Consider the following 23,131-nt stretch of genomic DNA (forward strand, 5'->3'; position numbering starts at 1 on the left):
TAGTCAGAGCCTCCATTTAATTGTACTCATTAAAGGCTGAAAGGTTGAGCTTTTACAAAGTAAGCATTGCTTCAATAATGATTTCACCAAAACTTTCAGTCAGACTCTTTTAATCTATGGATGATATGTATGCTTGATACATGTATTGAGTCTTCATGCTCTGTTTATCCTAGCAAGTATATCATAGTATTAAATACTTTGATAAACAGGTCAAATTTATTCCACTAATGCAGCTTTTTGCACAGTGTCTAGTAGGAAGCCCTTCATCCATGACTTCGACCTGTGGAGTTATCATGTGGTAACATGACAAGTGATAGTGATGTTAATGTGTGAAGGTGTCAGAATGTAGTTAGAGAAGCCATTCAGACTGTCTAGTAATAAAACACATATTTTCTAAATGTGAGCCAAAATTACTTAAAGCATGCCCCATTAGTTCACTGATTGAGAAACCATTAGAAATCATTATTTCAAAAATGGTGATAGATTTTTTTTTTTCCCCACCAGAATTCCTTCCTAGGCCTTGTAGACAGAGAGCAATAGAGCCCTGACACCAGCTGAGCCACTGCTGTGGATAAGTCTCCACTCAGTGAATTTCAGTTATTTGTTTTATTGCCAATTAACATAGTATAATCACTCATTTGGGTATTAAGAAATAAGGAAGGCAAACAGTTACGAGACGCTTAGGGAAAATGCCATTTTAGCTTAGCTTCAGAAAGCTAAGCTTCTAAACAAGCTTCAGACCATCTTTCTATAAGGATTTTACCTACAAACCTCCTTTTCTATTATGCTCTTCTGTACAATGTGTAATTTTTGCCATCAGGTGAATCAGAAAGCATTGGAAGCTCTGTCTTACATTATGCTTGATTGTGTTTCTGTTAGCATTAAATCTTGTACAGGTTACAGGTTAATATGTTTTAGATCAAATTTTTCTCACACTGAAATTTTCTTGATTCATCAAGTAGAAACATTTAGGGTAAGCTTGTCACAAACCAAAGCAATAAACGTATAATATCCTTGATGATTTTTTTCTTAGAAATTCAAGATTTTTATTCTGTTTGCCAAGTCATGACATTTTTGATGCCTTGTTAGTATGCTGTCTCTCATGATTTTATGTCATCTTAGGTGACTGAGTTACCACTTTTTCCTTTCCTCTAGAAGGCTTCTCGAAAGAATAATTAGAAGTTTCAGGCATTTTGGTCCAACCTTTCCCCAGTGCTGATATGCCCAATAGTTTAGTTGATTACTTGACCTTGAAATAAAAAAATAAAACTGATATAATCTTGAACTGACAAAACAAAGATTTTGCACTGCAGTGTGTATAAAATTCATTTTGCTACTACAGAATACTCAGACTTGTCTTAGAATAAAAATAATATTATTTCATTCTCAAATTGGTGCACCAAGAAAGGACTATTGCTTATGAGCAGAAACAAAAATGAAGACTAGGCAAACTTAATTTATCAAAGTGTGCTTAGATGACACAAATATTCCCAGCCTTGGCAGTGTCCATGGCCTATCTTGTACTGCATGGTAAAGCAGAGTCTGGTAATCCAACACCTTACAGACAACAGACATCAATATTTTTTTCCTTTGGCCTGTCCCCACATTCTGCAAGTTGACATTATGTTTTGATCCTATTTCTGCACCTTTTGGGTCAGAAATATTAGAAGGAGCTTTAAAATTAGCCACGTAATTTTCCAAGTGGGTCGTCAGTTCTGCAGTTTCCACAGCTGTGCTGTTGTGGGATGGGATGGTCCACTGCTTCTATGGCAAGGATGCCCCACCTTATGTTTGTCCCTTGACCCCCTTAAATGAATGCTTATGGTTTATTTCTTTATGAACTTTAGCTCAGCTCCAAATAGAGGTGTCTATGTTTTATTTAGATACAGTGCTGTGAGAACATTTATGCTGCTACATTGGCAGGGCCCAAAGACACTCATAATGGGTTGTTGACTCCACAAAAGTTTTTCTTCATTTGGTGATGACTCTGTCTGTCCTCATTATACCTGTATTCTCCATTTAGATGTAAGTTTATTTGAGGTTTCATAAACCTTATAATCACACTGTGTCTTAAGGCATTTACCAGGATGACTGGCTAGCAGCAGCCTGGTTTTAGAAATGCTGATATCCTCAGTATGGAGGTTTCTGCTGAGCAGAAACTGAGGGATTGATTGGCCCTTATTTACTGACTTCCCTTGGTCATAAATATATATATATTGTTTATCTTTTGTAAATCACTTGCTCCTGTAGCCTGACAGGACAGAGATCACAACCCTCTATTAACTATATATGTAAGTGACTATCCCTATAGATACTTTAAAAATGCAGTTTTTCTTACACAGTAGTTATGGAAAAGGTTTATAAAAAGCAGGCCAGTGCATGTGATTCACTATTTCTTCCTGCTAAAGATGTGATATGGTAGTTACCAAACAATGTGGCACTGACAGAAATTTTAAAGTGAATGGCAATTAGCTCTGCTTAGCAAAAATTCTATGGCACATGGCAAAATTGTTATTGCTATAGTACTGAATAGGCCTTTCAACCCTGAATATTAAGTGGAAAACCAGTGGGCTTTTACTAAAGGTTATATCTCAGCTAGTGAGCTTGCATGTCTGAGGTCTTGGTTCTGTATACTGTGTCTGTTGCCACCTACTGTTGTGACCCTATACCAGAATTCATGCTTGATTTTTGTGGGAGAAAGAACCATGATATGTGGACAAGAAGGCAACTGCTGTCCCACTTCCCTGTAGCTAAGGCACCATTGTCCTGCCACTCCATAGCACACACTTACTGCTTAAACTGCTTGTATTGTGCAGGTCCACTGACATGACTGATATATAAATATTGGCTGTTAGTCACGGTCACAGTTAGCACTTTGCATTTCTGTGTTAGGGATACCTAAACCCACAGAGGATACTAAGACAATACTTCTGATTTTGGACAGTGGAAGAAGTGGCCTGAATTAAAAAACAAACAAGCAAACAAACAAAACCAAGAAAAAAACCTGAACAAAAAGCAAAACAAAAACCCACAGCCAAACTAATAAACAAAAAACTCCTACCAAAACAACAATAAAAACCCCCTTCCTTAATATTTGATATTCCTTCAATTTTCTCAGTTAAGCCATTATTGTTTCCTAGTTAATTAAGACTTTTTAAGCAATGGATTAGGAAAAAATTGCACAAATAATGTCTGTAGAGTTAGCTCTTACATTAACAAATGGTATGTGGGAGGTTGTAGAGTTTTGGAAACTTAGAGGAATTTGAACAGCCCTCCAGAATTTTAATTTATTGCTGTGTTAATCCCAAAGTAATTGAGTCTTGCATTAAACCAGGCAATCAGGTGAAACTAATGTGAATAGATTAGTATAGTTGTACTGACAGTCACAGAAAACTTTACTGCTGCTGAGAATCTTCAGTGGAACATTCTTTCCCCTGCCATTTCAGGGTGTTCTGTGTTAGTGTTGGTAGCTAAATGGAATCGATATGGAATGGAAGCTAAATGGGATCTATAATGGAATAAAACAAATTTCCAGAAAACTTTACTTTTTATTTTGTTCTCTATTTTATTTGTAATTGCAGACCTTTCCTGACGGGCATCTTTTGCTACTATATCTATTTCGATACATCACCTGTGTTGTTATGGTATGCTGCACAGAATTTAATCACCTGTCCAATGTCTGTACTGTGCACTTCCTTCTATTTCTCTTTCTTTCCCATCTGCTCCTGATAATGCAGAAAGAGGTTTTTTTGCACACTGAACCAGTATATTTTGGCTAGATTTCATTTTCAAAGTAATTATTTTTGAAGTTTCCTTTATAATATGCTATCTGTAGTAGATAGTATATAGTATATATACTATATATATTATCTAATATGCTATCTAATAAATACTTGTGTTACAGTGATGACAAAGATGACAGTGTTAAAAAAAGTAATAATTCATACTTGCTGATGTTAGGTAAAAGGCCCATAAACTGTCATTGATCATAAGCTGAAAAAGGTGGCAGAGCACAATGTGGCAGAAAGGCAGACTTATTAGAAGGGTATAAGAAAATAAAAGTTGAGGCAGATTAAATGCAAGTTTTGCATCATGTTAGGTTTTTTTGAACTGTAAGCTATATCACCTCAGATGAATTGATGCCTTGTTGGGAAATGTGGTGCCGAAGACATTGCAGCTGGCTCTGCAGGATCCAAGATCTCAGAGGGCGCCCCTAGCTGGGGACAACCTTTACACTGCATCTCCTGGAAACCCTTCAGTCTGCCAGTGCCCACTGCTGCTGTGTGTGACTTACAGGCAGTGTAAATACTATTTCCACAGTGGCCTTCTCAAGCTTACTTTCTACTGCCCCTTCTCTAGCACAGCAAGGCCTCCCAGCATGATTTTATGATACATGGACTGTGAAGGCAGAGGGGGAAATTTGCTTTTGTACTGCTGCTACAGTTTATTTACAATTCCTATGGAAAGCATGAGATAAATCACTCAAGTCTATTATCTACATTTATTTTTCCCCTAGTGCAGAATGGTAACCAAAGGCTTAGATAACTTTGAGAGGCTAAGTAAAGCAACAAAGGGACACACATGTGCTAGGAATACCATGGTCAAAGAGGAATAAATGCAAACTAAGATAATTTCCTTAATGGGGATTTTCTAAGAAAACAAACAGAAAGAGTTGCTTCAAGCAAAACCAACCTCCCAGCCCACCAGTTTTCACTCTGCATGGGAGCTGAAGAAAGGCTTATGTCAACGACAATAACTATTTGTGTGCATAGCTACTCCACAACTCACAATCTGACAAGGAATGAAGAACAATGTGAAAAATAGAGGAGTTAAAGGTGTGACAGGTGTGTAAACAGCCTAGAAATACGAGGTGTGACTAATTTCAGCCATGCTAAGGAGCAGAAAACTCTTCGCCAACAGACAGAGAATGAAGTCAAGCAATTAGAAACCCGTCATTCCATACGAAGAAAATTAGATCCTATTGGTTTAATTATCAGTCAGTGCCAGTAAGACAATATAGCGCTGCATAATGAAAGCTGCAGTTACCAGGTTGTAGAGGTAATTGTTTTCACAGTGGAAGATTTTCACTTTCAGACAAGAGTTGCAGGATGTGACCGGTTTACAGGCTTTGACCTTCAGCACTTGTGTAATGCATGGGACATGTGGTTTTTACCTTGTCTCCTGAGATTTGATGATTTTGTCTTAGACATGATTTTCATAAAGTTGGTGAAAATTAGCAAAACCACCCACTAGAAATACAATGTGCAATACTCATGCAACATGCCCTCTGTTACTGTAATTAGAGCAGTTTACTGAAGAGGGTCCCATGGAGAGCTAGGCTGGAGTAATGATACTCAAACCAATATGGCTAGATGTCATCCTCCCTTATTGTCTAATTTATCCATATTTTATACCTTATCGCCTTACATAATACAATAGCTAATTAACATTCATTGGCTAACATAATATGATTACATATACAAGTCACTTATTGATTGGCTGCTATACTACAAGCATCTGATCAGGTTATAGTATGTGACAGTTTTCAGCATCCAGCATTGACTATTGTATTCATACAAAGCTTATTGTCTTTTCAAGGTTGTCCTAAATACTTCTAAAGTAACTAAAGTATCTCTGTAATCTGCAGGCCAGGGTTGTCCAGTTCCTGCAAAGAAATACCATCAAGGATATCATGCCCTTGTTCCATGAGAAATTCCTCTACAGTTTACCAAATAATTTTTGATTTAAGACCTTTGATTTGATAACACAGGGCCAGCTTCCAGCTTGACTTTCCCACTTCTACTGGGGAATAAGAGGAAATAATGCTATTCCAGAAAATCTAATTCACAGATGGCTACTCTAGAGGAGGGAGCACACACAGAGCAGCAGCTTAGGTGTGACTCTCCAGCACATCAGCTTGTCTGTGGTAACTGGCTTCATACATGCTGCTACCCTGCGGCAAATGTGTAATGCTATGCTCCTTTTTCATTAAATAGTGCACAGTCTCACCTTATTACTCTATTACTCAAATATTTAAATATTTAATGTTTGTTTTCCCAAGTGCTTTTTCTCTATTGTTCTTAGAGACTTTCAGTAGCTACTGTATTCTACTCCATTGTCAATATCATGACATTGCCCCGTGAAGAAATTCTTCTTACACAATATCTAGTATGCATTGAGTGGTAATGGAAAAGATCTAGGGTACAAGCTAAAAGAATAGTATAATATTTTGTATCTGCTGTGAAATATTGAAATACTTCTTTAAAAATTGCAAGACCGTTTACTTACAGTTACTGCCTTTCTCATAGCAACTGGGAAAAAATAAGAATGTCTTGAAAGACCAAAATCTTATCTAAGAACATTAAATACCTTGTGTATTCTTTACTCTGATCATAAGTTTTGGTTGTAAACAAACTGAGAGCTAGATCTTCCAGTATCTAGCAGGTGATCTGACTAAATCTTTTGAATAAATCTTAAATACATCTTACAAATAGTTACCACTTCTCTATTACTCTATACTTAGGACACAGTGTTGGGAAATGCATCTTGATCTCTTTGCCATAGGGGCATTTTTGTTCTATGAATTGTTTCACTATGCAAATAATTGATATTTTTCCTAAAATATCTACAGATATTTTCAGTCAACAGACTTCTTAATTGTTCTAGCTGCTTTGGAAGTACTCCTTAATATTGAGCAGATTTTAAGACTTTTTGAAGATAGGCAATTCTGTCTCCAGGGAAGGTCTAACTGGCCATCTTGAGAAATGTCAACATACATGTCCTACAGTCAGCCTTTTCCACTCGCATCCAAAAAGTCTTTTAGGTTATCCTCTACTTTTCCAACAAATCTGTGCTATTGCCACCTTGCTGTGGAGAGTACCATAATGATCGCTACTTTGTCTCATTTCATTGTTGTATCAACCCTCAAGTATCTCAGTTCACATCTGAAAATGAGTTAGCCATACAACAGTATGACCTTTTTCTTTCCAATATGAAGAATATTTGAGTAACTAAGCTCCAAATTTTGGCACTTAACTTAAACAGCTACAGTGAACTTGAATGCCTTTGAGCTCATTTCCAGCTAAGCTAAATTAATGATACTGAAAGAATTAAAATTCTTTCTTGCATAAAATTCAAAAAAGTTAAGACAGTTAGAAAATCTACTGTCAAGACTTTGTCAGTCCTAACTGAGAAAGGGCATATAACTGTTAATGGAGCATAGATGCTCTGTGGTAATATGTACAAGATAAAAACTTCAGAAATCTGTTCTATATCTCGAGGAGCTGACTCTACACACATAGCTGGTTCATCTTGACAGAAGTTACCCAGGGGCTGACAAATTCAAATAAGATAGATTAGTCACAACAGGACTTCTGTATGTCTCTTCTGATAAAATGTGGTATTATTTTCTTCCAATTACCTGCCTGTGGCAGGTTTTGCATGGTTTTTTATACTGGTATGTGTACTACTTACATATCCTTCTGTATTAGCCATTGCTGTATTGTACATGGTTTTTTTTTTTTTACATTTACATTTAACATTCTTACATTTGTTTCACATCTGATGGTTTTAGGCGTTTTAATCAGAATTCTGAAGTTAAGTGACAATTAATTAAATGTCTACCTGCCTCTCTCTTTGAAGCAAAAAGCTTTAGTTAAATTACTGTTTAATCTAGAGCAAAGTCCATATGCGTTTTCTTTCTCCTATTTTTTTTTCATGTAGAATCATAATTCTGTAATTACCTGGATGTTTTCTTTTTGTCCTTATTATCAAATACAAAACAATGGAGCAATAATGAGGATTCATGGAAGGGTAGTAGCAATGAATGGAAATTGCATACTTTGAAAAACATTTAAAAGTTCAGCACTCTACCATTATTATACCATAGCCATGAATATGTATTTTGCTGACATTCACAAAGCAAGGTGGTAAATGCTCTGGAAATAGCTGAGGATATTGACTGCAGTCATTTGAGTATTAAGAGAAATTCTGAAGCGATTGTGGAGTATCACAGGAGAATACTGGTTTTGAATAGTTGCTCTAGGAAGGTTGTAGGATTAATTTAATAGATGTCTGTATGTTTATTTCAAAATCAGATTAGCCTTTACAGGCTTCTACCTGGTAATTTTATCCACTGAAGAATGCTTCTTCTACTGTGTCCTTATTCAAACTGTGGTTAACCTGTTTTCTACAGCAGTTTCACAGGTGTCTTAAACCTAAGTGAAATAAACTCTTTTAGTTACTTCATAGCTGTCTGTTTCTATTCTCTGCTCAAATACTTTACCAAATTTTTCAGATATGATGCTTTATGTTATACCAGACAAACAAGTCTCTATCAGCATGTCTTGCTCCAGATGTTTCCTGATTTCATTAATTCCTTAGAAATACAATGAAATCCATAACACACATGCTTTCATGGACCTGTGGACTCTTAATATCTTCAAGAGCTGTGACCTCTTTTTCTTTTTTTTTCCTCCCTTCTAAACACATGCTTGGTTCCTTCAGTCCTTAAGTAGTCTTTCATTTCAGTTAAATAATAGAATTATAAATAGATTTGACCTGCTATGCTGACAGCAGCTTTTAGAGTGTTCAAATTGTTAATGCTTCTGCAGTGAACATTTTTGACCAAAGTATAGAGATATTGTTAGTTTTATATGCAATTCCTTTTCCACAGACAGATGCACAACTGCACCTGTGTCCACAGTGTCCTCAGGCACAAGGGGGAAGGTGCAACTCAGGAACTGAGTTTTCACTGGAGAATTTCAGTGCAGTTCAGAGTAAACATGTACTTTGTAACAAAACCAGATACTGTACTAAAGAATTATGTTCCCCAGCTGTTGTGCAGTACTTTATTAAATCAGCTACATTGCTGAATTCTTCCTGCGCAGACCACAGTGTTAATCCTTCCTGCATAACTTCATTCGAAGCATTCTTAGAAATCTTCTCTGTCAGGAGGCCAAAGAAAATGAAATTTTATTTTTGTATTATTTTCTACTTGAGGATTCAGCCTGTGTTATTTAAAACAACTGGGCTCTCTTGAATTTAGGATTTGGTTTGGCCTTGTTTTTCATCTAGTAAGAACCTTGGTGATGCTTTTGTCTACTCCTTCTTGCAACCATAGGGAACTGTGTCATATCCATTCTTCTTGGAAGTGTGAAGTCCCGACTTAGGAAAATAGGCAAAACAAGATTAAAAACTCTTTCAGGACTTCATTTCTCTCTGATGATTGGAAAATACCTGAATTCAGCCTACCTCAATTTCATGTCTACTTGTTTCAATGCCGGTATTATCCTTTGCCTTTATTTATGGCCAGAGACAAGTACTTAGTGCTATTTTGCTCTCTGTGTGTTCTGTTTCTTGTGAGGCTGAACTTGGGAACTTCATACTGCCACTGGTTGTATTCACACTTGGATATTTGGCCATGTATCTTTCAGATGCATAGTTCTGCTGAGCCATATACTGTGGAAATGTGAACTGTGGAACTGTGTCAAGGGAAGGATTTCCATTAATAAAATCATCTACTTGGTATTGGTCTTTGGTCTGTAAGCAATATGATGTGAACTGACAGGTGTTTACAATGCTGTAGCCTGGTCCATTCTAGAGCTGAATGGTTGATATTCATATGTACAGGAGTTGGTTTTGATCTCCACTGACCCATGTGACCCTAAAGCATACATTCAAAAATATGAGACTTTTCAGTCTCCCGAAGTTTCTGTGAGCATTGTGTCACATCCCGCTGTTGCAGCCCACCAGGGATGTGATTTCATAACCCAGTATAGAAGGAATGTATGGCATGTGGGAATGTCAGCCAGTGGAAGATGCCGAGGATGTGAGCCTATTTGGAATAGTGCTAAAGGTGTGTGCCGGGGTTGGAGTGAGCCAGGCTTGGTGCAGGCACATCCATCCAAAGAAAAGGTCAGGGAGCTGAAGCTACAGTGTTTCACTCCGTAAGTGCCCACAGGAAAGCTACTTTGCAGTAGCCTCAGGCTGTGGATTGACATGTGATGAGGGCACATGGATGTGTTGCTGTCAGTGTCACTGAGGGTGGTACAGAATGCTGAAATTATACCAGCTTAATGCCTTTGGGACAATTTTATGCTGGAAATAGAAGAGCAGACCTGCTCTGGTGCAAGTTGGGGTGCAGACAGGCAATGCCAATTAAGGTGTTCAACATTTCATTACAAAATGAAACCCTCAAAGAAAGGGTGATTTTAAGGGGCAGATTCAGCTTATAGCACATCAGTACCTTGTGTCGTATAGCTGTGGTGCTTTTAACACAGTAGTCAGAGACTTACAGAGTTAATTTATCATTAAATCATGTCCTGCATGACATTTTATTTATTCACAGTGATTTTTAAGTCTCTTACTTTACAGAAGTTAGAGCCACAACCTATGACTCATGAATGCTTCCTTTATGGAAGAAAAATAAAAATGTTTTATTTGCTGAAAAATATGATTTAACCAGTTCAGAAGCAATAGAACTTGGGTCGGCACCATCACTCCTATGACAGTTTCCAGGCAAAACCCTAATGCAAGGTGCATTTTGAATTTTGATATTCATTTCTTTGTAGTGTCTATGTGCAGCCTAAACAAATACAGATTACTTTATCCATGTTAATATATTTTTTTGTTTTAATAACTAGTAAAGATAAGATGCTGCACTGGCTTTAGAGAATTCTTTATTGCTGTAAAATTGGAGAAAATTAGTATGATCCTAAAGAAGATATCTATTTGAAGGTCAGTCTCATTGCCAGGCCACTCCAGGACTGAGTTGCATGTTCCTATCTTATTTCTTATAGATGTTTAGCTGATGTGTTCTTAAAGAGCTCCAAGGAGACAAACTCTCAGTTATTCCAGTGCTTGTTATTGTCTGCTAGCAGTTGTTTCTTCTCTATTATAGTTATCTCTGACTTGAGCACATGAATCCTACTAACAGCATTTAGTTGGTACTTTTGCAAGCTTCTTAGGAAAATAACTTGAAAGGGTTTTAGTGCCAGGGTACCAGAGATCTGCCTGACAGTCAGTTTTGGAAGCAGATATTGATTTGAGGTCCTCCAGTTGCATTTGTCTTCATTTAGGAAGCCCATTTCCAAGAGATTGTAGAATTAATGAGTCTGGAAACAGTTGTGCTTTTTTCTCTTGCCTGCATCTCATAGTATTAATCTGTGGGTTTTTGTATGTCGCAGGCAATTTAGTAAGTGTTTTGCAAACACCATGTTGATAAAATATACCGTTTTCCCAGCATCTTTTATGTTTTTTGGGGACTTAAATGGTAGAATCTCAGAACCATAAATTTAACTCTGTTTCTACCAAAGAAATGATAAATTTCTCTTTTGCTTCAAGTAGCATTTAGGCCAGGGTTGAAAATTTTTAATTTGTGTCCTTCCGTGTCTCAAAGAATTTGACTATATCCAGCTGTCTGAACATCAGCTCACATCCCTGACTTTAGGCAGTGTGATTTAAAAATTGGGAACATAACTTTCTTCTCCAAAATATTACAGAAAAATACTGGCAGAACCTACAAACAAGGACCAGGATTTGTTTCTTGTTATGAAAAATATGGGGCCATAATGTAACAACATAAAATTTCTACCCAAGCCATGGTAGGATTTGCAGACACATTGCTGAGGACAAGAATATGTTTATAATGTCCAGCAGCAAATATCCTTATGTATGCTTTTAGAGGTGCCTTTGACTTCAGTGAAGGGAGTGGATAGACTTCCAAAGTTGTCTTTTTTTGATTGAAGAGTAGACAAAGAGGTAGTCACTGTGAAGTAAAAGGCAGGAAGAAAATCAACCATGAATTTATGCATAGTACTTGTTTGCACCTTCAGATCTAAAAGCTCTGATTTTATTTCACCCACTGAAAATTATTTTCATATGGAAAATGAGATCTCTTTACCTTATCCTTTGATAAAAAATTGCTCAGAGTAGGTCTGATGTGTATTTCTTGTGAAACTGCTTCAATGAGCAATGCCAAAACTTATTTTTTCATACACAGCCCTTTTTTCAAACCACATATTGTTCATATGTCTCAGTACAAAATTTCCACTTTAGCAAAAAGCTTTGAAGAAAAAATATGTTAAATATCATTGGTCTGTAGAAAATTAATGCAGCTTTGAGTCAAAGCACAGAGTTGACACACACCTACACAAAGAATAAACATCTTTGCAGGTAAACTTGATGCTGAGAAAAAAAAAAGAAAAAGGCCCATCTGAGAAAAAAAACCCACATTGATTTATTTGACAGTGAGAAATCCCAGAAATTTCTGTTATGGGTGTGTGGGATTATTTTCAGTAGCGCATAAATATCAGAAAGAAGTTCTGCAAAAGCAGATAATACTGAAAACAAGGTTTAAACAGAGTGTATTAAAACTTTGGAAATTCTCTCTCACAAGAAATACCTGGCGGTTTATACAGTTTTTCTTGCCAAATGTTTTGATTTTCATCTCCTAATAAATCTACCAGCTGCTTTAGTCCATTAGTGCTAGTCTTCCAAGAATTCTTTTGATAATCAGTAGACCTCTGGTCATGCAAATACTTTAAGACAGTCCAGAATAAAAAAAGTCAGATGTTACATGAATTAGTTTCCTCTCCAATTTAATATTTTGTTTTCTGAAGGAAAGGAAAAAAAATTGATGGCTTTTTGCTGACATCCATGTATTTTTTTATTAAAAGAAAAAAAGGTGCTTTCTCTTTTGACACCCAGCTCTTTTAAAATCAGAAATCTTTAAACTTGTTTCATCTTAGACATTGATTGTGTCGCTGCTTGAGGAAAGTCTCAGAGTCCCTAACTTAATACAGCCATCTCTGAACCAGGACAATATGCTTATCTCATAAAGGTGCTGTGGGATTCAGTGTGCTATCGGCTCACTAAACCACTTGTCTGTGTCTCCACACTCTCTCTTACTGTGTGTATTAGGATAGTGGGCAAACCAGTCCCTCACATCAACAAAGTAGATGAATTATTTTCCTTCTAGTGGCATGTAAAAGGCACCAGGGAGTACTTAGTAATAGAGTCAAGTCAAGTCATTGAATGAGTTTCATTTGGGTTTTCTTGAAACAGTCAATCATAGAGCTCCTTCCTTCCATTTAGGAGGGGAAGTTATTGTCTCTTCAGTTGGTTTAGTCTGTTAAGATGCATTTGACACTGTATATTTGCTGTTGTTATTCAGATGTGTGGAGGCTAATGAGATTTCTAACATGTATCGGTTTTTATAATGTCTACTTAACCAGCTTTACTGTCTGTTATTTTTCTTAGAGAAATGCATTGATCTAAGTGCTGTTACTGTCTTATGTTCATTGAATGCTCAGCAGGTCTTGTTAGTTGGGATTTTCTACTGTTGCCCTTTGGTAAAACTTTTATACAAGAATAAAATCTCGTTCAGATGTGCACTATAGCTGAAGCAAATCAAATTGGGATTCTTGGGGGGGGGGATTTTTAAAAGTGTATTATTCAAGATGACAGCAGTTTTACTACTGATTGTGGTAAAATCTCATGCACCTGCTTTTGAAAATGTAATCCATTCAAGAGAAAGACACTGACCTCTTCATTTTAAGAGAGCAAGTACATCCTCAGAGAGGTACCTATAATTCACAGGTGATGCCCAGAGGAACCAAATGAAACTGAAATATAGTCTTAGGACCAAGCAGCTTTGCTGTTTCATGATTGTACTTAAAATGAATAAGATTGCTCTTTCTGTCACTATTAGGAAACCTAATGCAACAAGTGAATAGTTTTGGTTAACAGTCTATAAAACTCAGTGCTGAATTTGCATGCTTTATGTCAAAGGAGATTTGCATACTTTGTTTTCTGTCTAACAAAGTAATCCATCGCTACCTTGTTTTTATAGTCATTCCCAGCATTTGGCAGAACAGCAATGCAAATACATAAGATCTGTACTAAGAATTCTGCCTTAGACTTTTCTCTTTAGTATGATAACTCTTAAAGTGTTCATTAAATTTGAAATGTAACAATTTTGGGGAATTTCTAAATTTTGATTTCTGGGCTGCCACTTTTACTCTATAAATGTGTCTACATATGTAATGCATTTTAAAAGAAGTAATAGTCCTATAAAAAGATGGTTCATTTTCAAAGGAATAATTTATTAAATTATAGCGATTCCTCCACTGAACTTTTTTTATGTTATACAGTTTTGTCATAACATTTACTGTAACAGGCATTGACTCCACTATGACTGTACTTGAAATCAGAGGCGTTTGGAAAGACTGAAGTGGAGGCTGGCCCATCCTCACAGCGTTCATCACTCTTAAAGCCAAGGCCTAGGGATTTCTGTATTCTTGGTTTCTAGATCTGAAGAGTGTCTTTACAGTTTGATCAGCAAAAGCATAGCTATGGCAGTGTCCTGCTTCTAGGCTTCAGCCTGAAGCTCTGCCCATTCTGTTAAAGATGAGACCCCAGAGATCTGAGAAAAGTTGTGTCCTTAAGAATACTCTCTAGAGCAAAGGAGAGGTGGGAGGCTTGACTGTGCTGCAGAGCTTCCAGCTAGCTGTGTGTGCTGCAGCTCAACATTTACTTGATTCTCATCAGCTGCCACTAAATTTGTAAAGTTGCCTCCCCACACTCACAAAAGTGATTGTAAGACAGAGAGTATATTAGTCCTACAGCTGTCTAATTGCCAAAAGAAAAAAGCAGACAGTATTTCTGCACATAAAGACAGCTTATGAGCTCTGTTGACATTTTGGATCCATATTTTTTAAGTTATTTTTGAATCTATAGCTATTTTAATAAAAAAATATTAAAGAAAAGCAGATATAAATGCTGTTCTGGCTAAATGTCCATAAACAAAGCACACATAAAGTCATTCTGAAGAATGTTCATCTTTCTTTACACCTTGGACTTGTTCAAAAATGTAAAGCAGATTTCTCTTTTCAAAGCATAAAATATTACATCAGGGAGCTTAAGTACTGTCACATGTAAGACATTAATGGTGCAAGACATTAAAACTAAGAGTGGACTTCTTTACCCACTCCTATTTAACCCTGTGCACTCAATACATGTGGCCAGCATTGCTACATTCATATTGGTAAGCTGACTTCTGAATATTGAACACATTTCTAAAATACCTGCAAATAGTGTAGACAAGTCCATTTTTTCTTCCCAGAGGTTGACTGGTTTAGTTGAGGTGTTAGGGCACGGGTTGGACTCAATGATCTTGAAGGTCTCTTCCAACCTAGTGATTCTGTGAATTCTGTGGTTTTCTGTCTTTTCATTACTAAGTCTGTAGATCAGACTGCATTGATCCTAGAACTTATATTTGCAGTGTTTCTTTATCTCCATATTGGTGCTTTTATCTGTACAGTCTCTGTTTATAGTCTTTTCTTATACATAAAAGCTTCATCTTCTCATAAGCAAATAGATTTTCAAAATGAAGAGTCAGTGACACATCACTACTGTATATTTTAAGTCACTATGCTTAGCAAGGATTAAAAAACTGTGTTCAGACTGGCAGTGTGGGTTTTTTCTGCTGTTGTAAATCAGTTTTTCAGCAGCTTAGTAACAGGAAAATGGCCCTGGGGCTTGAGGTTTCAACAGAGAAGAGCATTGGCATGTTTTGAGGTTTTTTTTCTTTTCCTCCTCATTTCTGCTGGCTGGCAGACTGGCAGGTGAGAGATGATTTGGGAAAGTAAAATAGGTTGCTCACTCAGGGGCAAGCAACCCCATGAAGCCATTCAGGATTAGTTGATTTTTTAGTTGATTTCAGTCCTGCCTGCCAGCTGCTTCCCAGAGCTGTAATTTTGTCCTTGCATTTCTGGACAACTTTTAGTCCTTTCTAGTTTCACTGAAGCAATAGTGTAAAACACTTGGAAAACCCTGACCGCATGCACTGTTTTACAAATACCTTAATATTGAAAGATAAATTAAAAGGTGACTGGTCAATTGAAATAACTATGCCCTGAAGAAACATGCAGCTTTGTTACTTTATGAGTGAAGGTAAGCAGGGACAGAACCAGGCATGCTAACATTTCCATAGCTGAGGCAGAGGTCATTCATTGCTTTATGGGCAGTCACTCACAGTGCCGTGTTATGGAAGGCTGCCTTTCAGCGTGCAGCACAAGAGAGTGAAATTAGACAGCAGCACCTGCCAGAAGGCGGCTTAGTTTTGCAGGCAAATAGGAAAATCAATCCTTTTGCCGGCGCAGCGAGAGGTTGACACAGTCTGTGCTCTCCGGGGTGGGCGCTCCGCCGGCTGATGTTCCAGATGTGCCCGAGGTGCACGACCTCCATCTAGCGGCTGCTGTAAAGTAAGGGAAAGGAGCGCGGCGCTCCTGGCATCTGGTGCGTTTCATGCGTGGCCGTGGGTAGTGGTTTAAGCTTTTAATAACAACGCATGGATTTTTACTTGCCTGAATAATTCCTGATTAAAAAGAAAAACAAGAAATTAAAAAAGAAAACTTTCGGTGTTTTGGTGGGTTTTTTTGTTTTGTTGGGTTTTTTTTGGGGGTTTTTTTTGTGGTTTTTTTGGGGTTTTTTTGTTGGTTTTTTTGGGTTTTTTTTTTTTTTACATAAAGTGACCCCACTGTAGATTTTCTTTCTCAGCAGCTTCACAGCAGTCACAAGAAATCTGAGAAAATCCTAACATGGTAAGCTAAGGTAGTCCATAAAAATAAATTACACATGCAGAAATTGCTGGTGTTAATGCATAGCTAAACTTAGTTTTCAGTTTTTCCATCTCACTTGGAATAGCTACACATAGCACAAAGATATTAATTGATGAAAGACAACTCCTTAGCACCATACATTCTCTTCCTCAGATAATATGGGATTTTGAATCAGAAAGCAAGAATGCTTCATTGAGTTAGGAGGAATGGGTTCTGTTTCCCGACTCAGTGAATTTTTCTTGTGATCTTTTAGCTTTGCTCCTTTAATTCTTCTATTATAAAACTACAGCATTATTCAATGCACTCCCTTTCTCATGATGTTCATTTGAAGAATGAACTGGTTATAGAAAGAGATGGTGTTACAGAGCATGGTGGTGTCAGAGTCACAGAAACAAGCAGAAAATCCTGTGTATTTACAAAATGTGCATTAATATAAAATACAATACATTAAAGACCATCCCTGCACAGTAATAGTATTTTTCTGTTAACTTTGAGTCCCTTTGTTTTTAAAAATACACATTTTCTATATTCCTTAGTCATTTAAAAGGTAGGGTTTTGGCAGGATAGGTGATTTAACTCCCCTAAGAAAAATCATCACTTTTTTCCCTGGCTCTTCTAATTCTTTTTGTTTCCCTGGTAATCTATTCATCTGTAGACCATGGAAGAGCCAGGTTACTTTGCTTCCTGATTAGGCATGGATACCATTAGAATTTTCTTTTATTACAATTATTTAGATGTTAAAGCAATTATTTTCTCCACACCCCTTCACACTAATGTTCCCATCTTCTAGATATGAAAAGCACATGTATTGAAGAAGAAATAAGCCCACCGCACTCTGGTCCTGAATCCCCATATACTAAACATACCATATTGCTCTCTTGTTTCTATATAGTATGGAGCTAGTCAAAATGTCCCATAAATTGAGCAAAATTCAATCTCTTTCCCAGTATTTCACTAAATATTTCATTTTCTGAACTTTTTTTATTTTCTTTTTGATATTAGCCATGTACAGCTGTAAAACATTTCCAAGGGTAGAAGTGTTTCTTGCTTAGATAAAAGTAGTAATTTGAGATTGATATAGGTTATGATGTTGATTATTTAGTTTTAATCTCTACTGAGAAGTGTTTTCCTTTTTCTTTTTTTGTTTAACTATCATTGTGTTTAAAGGAATTGTCTTATCATAAAATCAAAATTGAATTTATTAGACAAGTTCAAACAAAACACAAAAACTTCAAAGCATGTTGCTTTATTTTACCTCTTCTGTCGTCAGGAAGTTCCTCCCAAATTAATATTGACTGCCTTCAGTGTTTAACCATTTACTGAACTAAATAGGAAAATTATCATAAATATTTGCTAGATATTTTTATATCTCAAATTCAGCAAGTTGCCCATGCCAACATGCTTAAGCTGATGCGCAGTGTCATAACAACCATGTGTTTAAACCTCTTCATGATTCAAAGCTTTTTCAAGGCTGAAAAGTCTTGCTGATGCCTGCAGTTACATTGCATAAATGATGATTGTAATGTTCAGTACATTGACAAGAGGTGACTGCATTCTGAAGTAGTGAAGCCTGTTGTCTATTGAATAGCCAGGCCCTGCAGGTTTTCAAGTCCTCATTCCCTGTGGCACCCATATTCCTGCTGCTGAGGGATATGTGTTCTCATATGCCCTAACCATGAGACTCTTAGCACTACACTGTCATTACTTAAGCCCTTTCAACTAGTAGGAAAAGACACTTTGTCACTGATACAATACAGACATCTGTGGAAAGCAATAAATTTGCCATTTGATCTGAGGGGCATATGTTAGGTTTCATTTATGGCAGCATTCCCATGTCTGGTTTTTTGGGATGTATCCTACCATCACTTAAAATTTTGATACTTTCTCACCCTCCATATGGCTTTGAACATGGTGAGAAAAACAGAGTATGTTGCTGTGGGAGGACAGTCTTTTAATAACTTACTCATTGGCTTTAGTAAGATGTAGTCCAAAATTAAAGAAATAATCAGAAAAAAACTGAAGAGCAAAAACATGTAGTAAGGTAGATGTTAACTAAGAATAACTCTTCTTTTTGAAGGCAAAACATTTTATGGTGTTGCATCTCTTATTCTGCATCCCTTATTCTGTATGAAAGAGGATTTCCAAGAGACAGTGAACAGTATGGTTCCTGGCATCAGTAATGAAAGTTTTATTATTTTCTAGTCACATATGTTAAATAAGAATGTATATTTTTAAGAGGGATTACTTTCTAACAGCCTTAAGAGTACCTCTACCAGTTATACACTATAGAGATATTTTTACTTTAGTGTCACAGGCACACTCATTTTAATTTGGTTAATTGTGCATTTTTGTCCATTCACAGTATTGCTTTACTGTGGCAGATGGCCCAGTGATGTGTTATAAATACTTTGCATGACATCCCCTCTATTTTACTAATCTTCTCTGTGACTTTCCCATTGGTAATGACTAATGACAGTTTCTTAGCCAGCAACTTTTAATAGATTCTTTTTTTTCCCTTAATCTGTGCCTGTCCTCAACAGCACTGTTTTGTTCAATAATTTAATCAGTTCAGCAACAGTATATTATTAGACAATTGAACCGTTACTTTTTGAATTTTTGAAATGTAAAATACCCATGAAGTAATCACTGATGAATATTTCAGCATTGATAGAGACCACTTTTCTTCTAAAGAAATAGAAAGGTTTTTGCTTTCTATGCTTGAATGCTTTTCCTTTCATTTTATTTTCATTTATTTCCCTTGATCCTGAGAACCATATGCAGTAAAAAGCAAGGAATCCAATAACTAAAAAACCTAACAGTTTTTACTACCCACCATGCCCATCTTAACCATTTGACACTTATCTATCAAAAGTAGGTGTTATACAGAAAAAAATCAATTTTTCCCTCTCTCCTCTCATCAGTGAAGATTTATCTGCAGAAGGGACACCCTGAGACAAAACTGGTTCCAGGTTCATCCCATCCCTGTTAGCAGACAAAAGGATATAGATGTTGCAAATTCAACAGGAAAATAGTAGCACAGAGCTTCTTATAGGCTTCTGTGATTTTTTTGGGAAACTCCTGGACTCTGGAATTTCTGCCCAGAACCACTTCTTTCTCTGTGAAAAGGATCAGATAGTCAGCTTTCTATCTTTATGTTGCTGGAAGCTGCTGTGTTTTGCTAAGGGCAGTGCTCCTCATGCTCCCTATCTTTTATCGAAGACTTTCCATGAAACGAAGCAGTAATGGAGCAGAGCTGGTGGGTGGCTATAGGACAATTCTGTGATTTCACAGCAGTTTGTGAGATTTCACAGTTTAATTTCACAGTTTAATTGTGGTTCTTCTTGGAACAAAAAATTGCTTTAAACAAGAATGACTTACAAGCCATAACTGGTCTATATTTTGAAGCTTTCATTGCAGAGATAAGGAGGAAGGCCAAGCTGGCTAAAGCATATTATAATTTTAAACATAAAGTTGAAACTTAACGTTTAAAATTAGTAGCTTTATAGCTGTTATTCAAAAGTGGTTTCTGCACAAAAAGGCCTCTCATAATTTTCCTTTCATCTTCTCTCCACCCCCCTCAGAGTGATATAGCAACTTCAACTTTAAAATGCTTTTTTAAGGCAACGTATGTATGTTAACACAGCTACTACCTGAATTTCAAAACAGTTCAGTAGCTTGCTGTAGATGCTTACCTGTACTTGCTAGTGTCAGGCACCTTCTTGGTGTATTGCTGCTTGCTCAGTGTTGCTGATATTAAAAGTGATTTCTTTAACCTACTGAATGTTGATCCTTGTTAAATCTGCCTTTTCTCAGGGATGCCGCTGAATGCAAATTCTGCCTTTGGAGGCATTTACATATTGCCAGTGAACTCTTTTAAGGGATTATACATGTCTGTCCAGGGAGGGAAGGGAGTCAATCTGATCTGATACAAAACCAATTCATATTCAATTGCAAAAGGAAGAAATGTGGAAATGCACCTGAAAAACTTTGAAGGAGGAGAGGAGAGCTGACACTGTTTAGAAAAAATAAAAATAGGATAGATAAAAGTTTGTTTGCTGATACTGAAAACTTTCAGGGAGGTTTAATGCCAAACATTTTCATTTTTTCCTCTGACAGGCACAAGTATATTTACTGTTTACGAAGCTGCTTCCCAGGAAGGCTGGGTGTTCCTTATGTACCGAGCAATTGACAGTTTTCCCCGATGGCGTTCATATTTCTATTTCATCACCTTAATTTTCTTTCTGGCCTGGCTTGTTAAGGTACTGAAAAATATTTTTTTTTAAATAGGTCTGAAACATAGATCATATTAGAATTAATCTCTTTTCTGCTTGCTGAGCTTTGTGTCAGCCATTCTTTCTTTTTCTTTCTTCAGAATGTTTTTATTGCAGTCATCATTGAAACGTTTGCAGAAATTAGAGTGCAGTTCCAGCAGATGTGGGGGTCCAGGAGCAGTACTACTTCAACTGCCACCACCCAGGTGAAGCACTTGAGATTCTAAGATTCTTTGGGGATTTGATTTGCTTTAGTTTATGAATTAATAATAAGCAGAAAATTCTTGTCATATATGATAGATTTGACTTTGCATGTTGCTAACTATATTCTAAACCTGATATATGAATTTTCATAAAAAATAAAATTCTTGGTTGCATTATGTAACTAATCTTTCTTAGAAAGGAACAATAGAGAAGACTGTAATACAGTTCTCTATAACGCTACATATGCTATTGCTGTGTTTGTATTCTTTTTAATAAAGTAGGATAATGTTTTTTTATCATGTAATTGAACCATTACATGGTTTGAAGTCAGGGTTGCTATTGGATATCACTTTCTGTGCTAAGAAATAAGAGCTGAAATCCCAAAGCTGTAGCTGTAGAAAAAGAGGTATCAGAGGGTAGCTGAAGTGTTTAGGGAAGCTGAAATATTTAGGGTTCTGGAACTGAGAAGGGTGTGTTGAGACCAAGGAAGAATAGGTTGTAGGGCGAGGAAAGAACCATGCTCACAGCTGGGGCAGTCACAGAAAGTGAGACCCCTGAACAGAAATAACAAGTAAGAAGAAGCTGTGATAGGAAGGGTGGGCTGGGTAGTGGGAAAGAACATAGTATGAAAAAGAAGAGCTACTGGGTTGAGATTTAAATTCTTTCACTCATTATTTGAACAATCAGATTATGTGTCCCAAATGGGCAAAAGACCAGGCTTTTCCAGGGTAGTGCAGTTTGCCATCTCTGAGAAGAACCAGCACCAACTGCCTGCAAAAAGCTCTTAGACAGATATGAAAAACATACCCACGAGGGAATTTTTTCTAACCATGAAGCTGGAGATTATTTATTTTCCTAAGACAAAGGATTGAAGTTTTCAGAAATAATTATTGAATATATTTTATATTCTTTTTGATATTCCTATAGTCCATATGTAAATCTAGTACTTTTCTGCCGGCTGCTACATTTTTTGCCTTAAATAGACTTTGTGGCAATAATTTCTACTCTATATATGTCTTTGTCAAAGCAGACTTTGTGATATCAATTTAAAGTCTAAAAAAAAGGACTTTTCTACATGACATATGCTTTGCCTGAGGAACTTAATGTTCATAGGAAAAATCCTGAGCCATATAGGCTTATCCAGCATACTCTGAACTAGAGGATGGAACAGAGAGTTCAATGTAGGGAAACACAAAAAGCAGCCAACATTAAAAAATTTAAAATACCCAAAATAATGTCATGATGCCAAAGAACATGAACATGTTTAATATAATCTACATCACACAAATTAAAAATAACTTGCTGGATGCAGACAAGCAAATTGTTCGAATGACTGCCTCGTTCCTTGAGTCAGTGACATAATGGGATATCCAGACAGTCCAAATTACCAAACTGCAAAACTTATTTATCTTTTTCTGTATTAAGAAGGACAGAAAATATCTTTCATGATTTCTTGTTCAAAGCACCAGACAAAAGTTAAAACCCATGCTTGTTTTGTGCATGAAGTAGCCTAGAGAGCTATGCCTTAATTTTCCTGCTTCATACATTACTAAGCTGTTCCCCAAACTTAGTCCTATAGAAAAGAAAACAAGTGTCCAGGAGTTGAAGTCTAGGAAGGAATCTCTAGAAAAGGATAAAAGGAGGTTCTTCTAAAGCACTTTAGCACTTTAAAGCATGGTAAAAAGAGGAGTAACTGTGCTGATCTTAGTTGGCAACTCTTCCCAGTACAGAGATGCTAAATAAAGACTTGAAAGAATTGCAACCACATTTGGGTGACACTGTCCCCAGACTAATGAGCACTTCTCTCAGGATGACTTTTAAGCTTCGACCACCCTCCTGTGGCTGTGTTCTTGAGTGACTCGTTTGAGTGCTGGGTGTCAAGGAAAAGGTGGGAGTGAGGTGGGAACTTTGCCACACTTCATTACATGGTATATGCAGGTGGCAACTCAAAATGCTAGAACCATTCATTGTCTTTCAAGGACATTTTCAAGGACAGTGTTAATCACTTTCAGGTGTGGTGTCTCACTGTTCCTT

The 23,131-nt window shown here is 36.8% G+C and overlaps 1 protein-coding gene across 6 annotated transcripts in view; it reads left to right on the forward strand.

Annotated features, from left to right (window-relative positions):
• NALCN (sodium leak channel, non-selective) overlaps positions 1-23,131 on the forward strand; it is a 229,626-nt gene that overhangs the window by 58,865 nt on the left and 147,630 nt on the right. For all 6 annotated transcript variants that reach the window (XM_053970810.1, XM_053970811.1, XM_053970812.1 and 3 more), the window contains 2 exons: positions 20,739-20,881; positions 20,995-21,099. In XM_053970810.1, the coding sequence (XP_053826785.1) occupies positions 20,739-20,881; positions 20,995-21,099 (248 nt within the window). The remainder of the gene's footprint in view (positions 1-20,738; positions 20,882-20,994; positions 21,100-23,131) is intronic.

This window comes from Vidua macroura, chromosome 2 (genome assembly GCF_024509145.1).
Source record: "Vidua macroura isolate BioBank_ID:100142 chromosome 2, ASM2450914v1, whole genome shotgun sequence".
Lineage (NCBI taxonomy): Eukaryota > Metazoa > Chordata > Aves > Passeriformes > Viduidae > Vidua > Vidua macroura.